The sequence below is a fragment of the Centruroides sculpturatus genome, unplaced genomic scaffold (genome assembly GCF_000671375.1).
Source record: "Centruroides sculpturatus isolate CEXI.00-Female unplaced genomic scaffold, Cexi_2.0 scaffold1732, whole genome shotgun sequence".
Classification (NCBI taxonomy): domain Eukaryota; kingdom Metazoa; phylum Arthropoda; class Arachnida; order Scorpiones; family Buthidae; genus Centruroides; species Centruroides sculpturatus.
In genome coordinates, this window is record NW_019385971.1 from 54,442 (window position 1) to 64,147 (window position 9,706).

General features: G+C 29.6%; 1 protein-coding gene across 2 annotated transcripts in view; it reads left to right on the forward strand.

The window, feature by feature from the left end:
- The window catches only part of LOC111612876 (aromatic amino acid aminotransferase DDB_G0287711-like), a 50,712-nt gene extending 46,024 nt beyond the window's left edge, over positions 1-4,688 (forward strand). For both annotated transcript variants that reach the window (XM_023354158.1, XM_023354159.1), the window contains exons 9-11: positions 1,052-1,126; positions 3,663-3,766; positions 3,857-4,688. In XM_023354158.1, the coding sequence (XP_023209926.1) occupies positions 1,052-1,126; positions 3,663-3,766; positions 3,857-4,019 (342 nt within the window). In that variant the 3' untranslated portion in view covers positions 4,020-4,688. The remainder of the gene's footprint in view (positions 1-1,051; positions 1,127-3,662; positions 3,767-3,856) is intronic.
- The last annotated feature ends 5,018 nt before the right edge of the window (positions 4,689-9,706 follow it).

Genomic DNA, 9,706 nt, shown 5'->3' on the forward strand with positions numbered 1-9,706 from the left:
ACATAAAAATGAACAAGTTTTCATTTTTTTTTCATACGTCCTCTAGAGAGGGATGTACTGTACAGCCTCACTTAAGCCAGCATGCCAGTTTTTACCATACGAAAGTATCTGATTTTGTAGTCTCCCCGATAGACAGACATGCTGGACAATCTGCGAAAATACAGAAATAATTTTTCAAAATGAGTTTTTAGGTTTTTTCTGTTTTGTTTTCTTGTATGTTCTTCACAATCATTATATTAAATATCTGAGATAACATAAATTATTTTGTATGTCAATGTGAATGTGTGTCATATGTCAAATCAACTGTTATGAGTGTAAAATTAGGTTCACTTTGACATATGAACTAGTATGAGCTAAATATGAACTGCCCTTTTAACTATTCGACCAGTTCATTAGGAGTTGAAAATATCTCACCTTTTTCCAAACTTCTATTCATTTGACCTATCAACTTTTCATAACTAATGTTTAAAATCTTTTCAACCAATCATGTTCTAACTCAGTTTGTGTCACTTGGTATAAAGCAAACAATAATTTGCTTTGATTCATTTCATTTCTTTGTATGACAGTATGAGCTTAGCTTAATACAGAACAGTGCAATTACAAGTATTTATCTGATGAATTTTCTGCAGTCTAGATAGGAATTCATTTTTAATACAAAATATAGTTAACTAGTTTAGAAATTTGTTGAATCATTTGAAATCTGATTATTAAATTACACAGTAAATGCATTTTAAAACATTCGAATGTTTCTTTCTAATATTGTAAGTCATTTTAAAATATAATTTCCTTTTTTCTTTTATCAGCAATTTATTCATTTCTAAATGTTCAGATTTCAGATTGTTCATTTATATTAATGCTATACTTATATTTAAAATCTGATGAATTTTTTATTCTTTCTCATCTGAATTACAGTTAAAAACTAGCAACTTGAGGAGTTGACTTCTGTAGCAGAATTGGGAATTTGAAAACATCCTAAATTCTCAAAATGATTACTATATTCAAATGATTCAGATGTTATGGATATATTTTTTGTATGTTTCTATGATTTCAGGCACGAATGGTCACAGCAAGCACAGTTTTGAAAAATGAGCTTCCTTCTAGTTGTCATCTAGTCTCTCCAGCCAAAGTGAGTAAAAGTTTAAATGTGTGAATAACAAATACACACGGTCCAAAACATATCAACCAAATTTCAAGAATGCAGAATATGTCCAGTTGTCCAAATGAGGTTTGGAGGAAATCATTCCTGGGAAACTTTGCAGTATAAAAAAATATTACCACAATACAGTAGAACGTCGATTATCCGAAAGTCAATCATCCAAAAGAATTCCAGTCGGCAAATTTAAATTTTTGCCAGTGCTGTGGCGATGCAATCTTTGGCTATGTCTTGGACTACTCAAATATTTTAGGTTTTTGATACTAAATTAACTTCTGAAGTATAATTTTTTATTGTTTTTATATTTTTCAATATATTTATTTTGTTCGTACAAAATAAAAAAAATAATTATTAACGATATAATAATCTTCGTTAGGCTTAACATCGACGAAAATTCAACACAAAGCGACACGCAACGGAGAAAAATGTCAAGACGAGATAAATTAATATATTTTTTCGTACATAATCGGTTATCCAAAACATCGATCTTCCGAACAACCCCAGTCCCCAATTGATTCGGATAATCGACGCTCTACTGTAGTTGCAAAAATGTTAAAATATGGTAGTATCTCAGCTAAGCCTGGAGACATTAATTGGAAAAATTTGCCAAAATGCAGAGAAATTGTGTGATTTCTAATCTCTCTTTTAAACAAAGTAAAAGAAAAAAAAAAAGCTTTCCAAGCAGTTTAGTCATTTGTTACATTGTTGCTTGCTTACATGACAATATGCTTTCAGTAAGACTGGGTTGTGCTTGCTTACTGAACTGTGGTTTTGATTTTTATAATAAACCAAAATTGAAACAGTTTTTAAAAGAACAGAAAAAGAAAACACATTTTTATTTCTAAAACTCTTGATACTATTTAATGGATGAAATTTAATGTCGGCTTGAATTAGAATGCGAAAAATTTAAATTATTCACTCATTCCCCACATGGAAAATTTGCAACTCAAACTGTATTTAAAATCTTTTTCAGAATTGTCTCAATTAAAAGTTTTATCACTATTTTATAAGCATTACTTTCCTTTATTTTTCATGTTTTTTTTTTTTTGAAGATATAAATATTAAAATATTAGCTTTGAATTGTAATAAATTTTAAGACATGATAAAAGTATGATTGCATTTTCAAAAAATAACAAATAGCAATGAAAAGGCAATCAAAAAGTAAAAAATTTTTCAGAAAAAAATTGCACATCGTCATTGTAAAGAAATTTTCTCTTTGGATGTCAAAAAGTCTGTTAATTATCATCTCAGCTAAAAGTAAACCATTTGTGGCATGGGTATATCACCCATGCCACAAATGGTTTACTTTAATATTAGTCAACATATTACATTAACTTATATAATTATATATGTTATTCTATGATGATGATACATGCCTATATTAAAGCATTGTTTTAATTAAAAAAGCTTTTACATTAATTTATCAGCTTAGTGTTGCATGGAAAATTATATGGTAGATCTATTTAGTTATTTGTATGACTTAATTTTCAAAACTACATAGTATAACAATTTATGAATGAATTAATAATTATTATTGTGTGTACTAGTATGCAATAATTTACAGGGAAATTGTGTGTATTGAAAATATTCTGCATCCTTGCCAAATTTTAATTTCAATAAAAGCTTTATTATACCTGTGAAGTTTCCACATCTGAATTCTTGATTGTCTTGTGACTATGTATTCAAATTCTTTTCTCTTATGTCTTGTTAGCATTTGGTTTGCATAGGATTTGTCTTAATCATAAAAATCCCAAACAGTTCTTTTTGTAAACTGTCAGATCATCTGCACACTCTGAGGCTACAGACTTTTTTGGCAAAACTAAGTTTTACCTAATCACCCGGATGACTTCAGTCATCCGGGTGAAGTCATCCTAATCACCCGGATGACTTCAGTCATCCGGGTGATTAGGTATTGGGGATTGGGATTACTTCAGATGGCAACTAATCAGCTTCACATGGGATCATGTTGCGTTTGTGAATATCCAGTCGTCGTCATCTCAGTGCAGCATTATTCCTTTCTCACAATAGTAATGGAGGTCATTTCCAGAATCTTGCACAATGTATTCAATGAGTTTTACATCATGGAAAGCTTGATGAAAGAGAATTGTTTGATCTGAGTCCTACTCCAGATCTGAATCCTTAAGATTTCTTTGTTGCAATATCTTGAGGGTAATATGTATCAAACTAACTCAAAGATTTCAGAAGATAGTTTTATATCAAATGTGAAATCTTTCCTATTTCAAGAGAAATTTTTTCACTATGTGTTGATTAATTTTGATCTTTCTCAATTTAAGTTGAGAACAAACACACTGGATATATTGTTGTATAAATAGCTTTGAATGTAATTTGAATGATATTCGTGTGCCTCATTTTTCAGTTGTAATGAAGCATTAAATTTGGTAGGTTCCTTTTTGGACCATGTTGTATGTAAATCTTTCTATCCATCTATGCTGTCTTATGTTTGTTATTGTTCTGTCATATATTTAACTTAACATAAATTCTCCTTTAGGGTGGATACTTTCTATGGATAGAACTACCTGCATCAGTGAATGCAATTCATTTTAAACTATTTGCAGAGAAAGAATACAAATTAAGTTTTATGTCCGGTGAAAAGTGAGTACAGTTAATTTATCATATTCAATTTTGAAGACTTTTTTTAGTTCTTTTATTTGAAATTTTACTGAAAATCATAATGTCTTATAGATTTAGTATTGTGAACAACTTCAAGAATTTTATAAGGATTTCCATTAGTTTTTATCCAGAAGATGTACTGCTGGCCGCCATCAGCGAACTTTGTATGGCTATCCGAGAATTTATACAGAAAACGAACGAAAAAGAATCATTCTGGAAAAAATACATGGAATAATATAAAGAGAAAATTTTGTTTTTGTTGCATTGTATAGTAATTGAAAATATTGTGATAGAACATCAAAAACAAATTATCATCTTTCACAAACAAAATGTAACATTCTGATGTGTAGTGATACATTTTTTGTTTAAAAATATTCCCATCTAAAAATGCATTATCTCAAAAAAATTATCAAATAATTTTATGCTGCAAAGTTTTCAAATTATCCAAATCTTCCGAATTACAGATTTGTCTGCATTACCAAACTAGTGTCGTAAACTCTGACAAAGAAGCAATTCTTAATTTTTAAAAAAGTAGAATGCATTAAATGCTGTAATTTGTATTCTTTGTTTAAATTGTTATTGAGGGTTAAGGTTAACTAGCAATTATTACTTAATTTGGGATGATCATTTATTTTTTAATGTGGCTATCAGTTTTATTACAATTTACTATAATTCTCTTTTAAAACATTTCAAAAATTTAAATATGTTTGATGTTTACTTAGCTAATTGAGAATTGAACAAGTTAGCACAGTAGTATGCCAAGAAAGCAGTTTTCCAAAATATCGCAAGACAATCGAAAAACGTAGAGAAATGTAAATTTACATCTTTACTCTTTCAAAAATTCAACAGTATTGTAAGTAAAAATGTTTGTTAAAAAAGAACCTATATTATATATATATATATATATAAAATGTTTGAAAATTTCAAAATTAGTATTTATAAAATAGTTATTTTGTTAATTATTTTTATTTTCAAATTTTTAGTTTGACTTTTTTTTTTTTACTTTACAAAAGAAATCATTTATCGAAATTTATTATTTCAAATAAGACTATTTTGCCTTACGACTAGGTGCCTAACTCCGATTGTTAAGAAATACATTTGAGAAATCAAATTTCAGTTTTACTTAATACAAAAATATCCTTCGATTCTTGAATACCGAACCGCAAAGGTCTCGAAAATGATTCAATTTAATAAAATTGAAAATTGATTTTTCAAACTAATTTGTTAAAAAGTTTTGAATATAAAACCTAATTATAAATTGTGCATAATTTTTGCATAAGCATTTGTAATTTTCGACTTGTTTCGGAATTAAAAGAAATTAATACCGCACCGAGTTCGCAAATATAAATGTCATAATCTCCTTTTTTAAAATTTGAATTTTCAATTTTTGTAAAATTTTTAAGAACTGCTTCCCAAAGCTACTGGCAACCGGATACATTTATAATGTTTGTTGCTAATTCTCCCAATGATAATATGCACATCAAAATCTGGTCGGTAGTTTTATAACTAAGGCATCGTGTTGACGCTAACTATAAATATTAAAGGGACGATGTGTATTTCGAGTTAAACTTGATTGGTATTGTCATGATTTTATATCCACGGTTCCTTCTGTTCGGTGAAGCTACACAGCATGAAGAGGACAAGAAGTGTTTTGTATTTTATTATTTGAGACAATTTATTGACTAGCAATATAAAAAAAATTGCATAATTTATTAATAACTTTTTTGTTCGAAACTTTTAAAGTAAAGCATAATAGTAAATCAAAATATTTTCCATTGATCTGCTCAAAAAATAATTTGTTCATCTGACACTAATCAAAATTAGGAGTTAGTAAATTTCATTTAAAAAAAAAAAAATATTAAAAAATTAGTAAGTGATTGTTCTAAAAGCAAAGCTTTTGCTCTAAAACGAGAATCGTTGATAATATGACTGTAAATAGACACGAAAAATTTACTTTGCATGTAAGATATTTTCTAACAGTGTTTTGAATACTCCAATGACAAATGGGATCATTCATGATTTGTAATCACAAATATTCTGCATGGTAGTAAACAGTATGCATTAACTGTCTTTTCAGTTTTGGATGCAAGTTTTAAAAAGAAAGTATTAATAAAAATATGCTTTGATTGTTGTAGTTTTCTCACTAGTATTCTAATAAATCAGGGATTTTTTAAAAAATTTTTTCCAGTTCCTTTTAGGTGCGTTATGTACTATAATGCGACGATTCTCGTCCAGCGAATCGCCATTCGAGTCACTATATATATAGCACACTTCCGCCCGGGTACGAGAATCGTCTTATGGACAAACTGTAGTTAATTGCAAAGATAAATACTAGTTAAGGACCATAATTTAGAAATTACTATTTAGAAATTTATTTTTTAAGTTGATTGCTTTTATCTAGTCATGGAATGATTGATCTCGTGAATGTGAAAAATAATTTTGTTTTGATTGTAATATTTTAGAAAAATATATGTAATGCACATGATGTATTATTGTTTTTTCCCATCTGATTATATGGAATAAAATTTTGAAATTTTTCTTGAATTTTTTGAAAGTTGGATAATTTTTAATAATTACCGTATTTACTCGAGTATAAGACAATCTCGCATATATGACGAGGTGTGACTTTAAAGATAAATCTAATTTTCTTTATTTTGATTAATACAATTCTAATTTTATTTCATTTAATCACAAATAAAATATCAAATACAAGTAAATGCACACATTGTCCCACAAAAATTGCTGGCATTTTAAACTTTAAGGAAAAATCTTGTAAAAATCGACAACATAATTTGTTCAGGTATTTTTGAAAATATTGTTATATATGTACTTGCAAATATATACTATAATTTGTTCATTTAAAGCTGGACAAGCGGGAACCTTTTCTGCCAATTCTTAACAGTCGAATCCATTCTCTGTCTTTTATACTTACGAATTTTCATTTCCAAATAATCATCTGTTTTCAAGAGAGAATGGATTAAAACTTATGTCGGACTCCCATGTAATTTTGGAATTTCAATTTGGTATTCAATTCAAAAGCTTTGTTTTTCCTATTGTTATTCATCTTTACTCCTGATAATACACAAGTATGATTCAAATGACCCAGATAAAATACTTTTTTTTTAAACACAAGAGTGTGAGTATCCAATAAAAAATGCAAATGGACTGTTCACAAAAATTATTGCAAAAACGCAGAGAGTCCTTTGCTTGCATATATAGGAAGACCTAAGTTTTTAAAGCAGTGAAAAATGAATAAAAACCTCGTCTTATTTACGAGTAAATGCGGTAAGTATATTATACAATACAAAACAAAATACATAGTGAAAACTCAACTCAAGTACCCAAACTTGATGGGACTGGCATCTTTCAGATAAGTTTCTGCATTATTCAAAATTTTGTGTTTTGGGTACATCAAGCATTGTACAGTGCAGTACATAGTTTTTTATGAACTATAAAGACTATAATGCAATTAATAAGGGAAATTAATTACTCAAGATCTAACATAATGTTATGCATATGACATAAGTTTCATGGGATGACATAGTGATTTCCAGTTAAAGTACTTATTTGAGTTTTGGAGAGTGTGTAGTGGAATGATGATGCCACTCCAATCTCTCAAATGACTCTTTACATTAATTTAAGTCTGGAACAGTTAGCCATTGAATGTACACACTTGCATTCAGGCTGTTGGATAATCCAATATACATCCAAAAGGTACATAGATAAATAAACTCCCACTTCATTTAGTTACACAGCCTTCTCAATTATGCCCGTCAGAATGATCCAATGGAATTCCATAGGCCTCTTATGATATCTTAATTCAAGATCCTGACCAACAGTTAAAGTTTGTTATAATATGAAATGAGTAATTAGTTAGAACTGGGCAATAAATAGTTTCCCATCTTGCCTTTGTGCCAGGGAGTGCTACCTGGTGTAGAATGTGTGTGAATAAAATGTGGTAGGAGACACCACACTGTCATTTTATGCTTTTGGCATAGAAAAACAGTAAGTATATTTCATTTCTTATAATATCCCCAGCTTCAATATCTTCTTTATTCACTATATCCATAGCACAGGTGAAAGCCTCATTACAGTTGTCAGGCTGACCATCTCCGCTGCAATCATTTCTTACTGATATGCATCAACAATTAGTCAACCCAAGTAGTTAATTGCCAAAATCTTTCACTTTGATAATTCATTTATTTTATCCATGTGTATTACCCTCTTGCTATGCTGTACCATCTTAATAACTTCAGCAGAGTCATGGATGGAGACTTCAACATCCCCACTTGATTTGGAGTAACTCATTCAGACTCACAAGGATGTTATATTGCTGATCTGACATCAACAAACTTTAATCCTTAATATTGGTCTCCCAACCCACTACACTGATCTTATGTTCACTTCATCTGATATGACTAAACCAAAATCAAAATATTGGGCCTTTCAGATCTCAATTCCAGATTAAAGCACGAACTCTAGAACATTTTATGCAAACTCCAATCCAAAGGCTATTCCCAACATTACAACCTTATCCTGTACAACAAGCTAACCATTTCAGCAAAAAATTTTGCACACAAGTTCTCCATAGACTCTACTTTTCCTTCCCCAATATCCACAAAACCATCAACACATTAGGCTCTGACACCATTTCTACAATATCTAAATATAACTATTGCTCTCATGTTGCACTCCTTGATCTTAATTTTTTAAAACATTGACCAAAATAGCAACCAAAAAATAACATTTTTCAATTCAATTTCTTTCTTTTTTTTACCTTGGAGGCCCCCGAATAAAAATCCATCTCATTCTCCAGGTGAAAAAGCCTTTGCAGCAAGGATCACTTCATCCAGATCATCTCTTTCAATATCTGCAAAGTATTGCTTTCTTCTCCTCAAAGCTATTTAATTCAAAGGAGTGATATTCTCTGGAGATTGTCTTACAAGATTTTCTGTAGAATGGATGCATGCTGGTTTGCTGGAGACAAGTCACTTCAGACTTACTTACTGTTGGCAGTGTGATATCCCTCTTCCTGTTTGCCATCTTTAAGTACAATACAACTGGTATAGTAATTCTCATCTGATGACATTGATTTTCTGCAACAAAAATATGGTAGCAACCATTACCATATCTTTTTTTTTTTTTGCAACTAAACCCAACTCCACAACACAAAGTTGAATCGGTAAGATTCTTCCGATTCCGATCTCGAATTTGAGTATTGGTAAAATGTGAAGTGTGAAAAATACTTTAGATTATAATTAAAAGGAAATTTCTTATAAGATGGACACTTCGATACACTTAGAAATCAAAAAGATATTCGTCTACAAAGGCCATTTCACACTGAAATTTTATACATATCTCATGCAACATGCTCTATACTTTCAGAAAACAGCTTTTATTAATTTAAATGAACCACATCAATTGTCAACAGTTAATTTCAAAAGTAGATTTAATCAAAGTGGATATTCTTTTGGCCAAATAAGATGTAGTATGTTTATGTACTCAAAAGTTTGTTCCAGATGAATTCGTTATATCCATTATCATCATAAATTTTAGTACAACTTTTTAGAGAAATTTTAGATAAAGACACCACTTGTATCCAAATATTTTTTTTATAAAGGGAATGTAGTGTGACATTTTAAATAAACCAGCAACGAGTTGATCAACTTTCCCGGCAACGTTTGAAATTTTGGTGGTGCCATCTGTTATAAAAAGTTTTTAAATAAAATATATTTTTAACTGTTATAAAATGGCAAAAAACTTAATTTTGAAGGTAGGGATGAGTTTTATAAAAAAAAATAATGTTGTAAATGCTAATAATGAGTAAAATCGTCATTAAGTCCAACCCTACTGGAGATACACACAACTCTCTTTATCTCCGCAGCCTGTCGACCTTTAACCACCAAAATTTAATAAATAAAT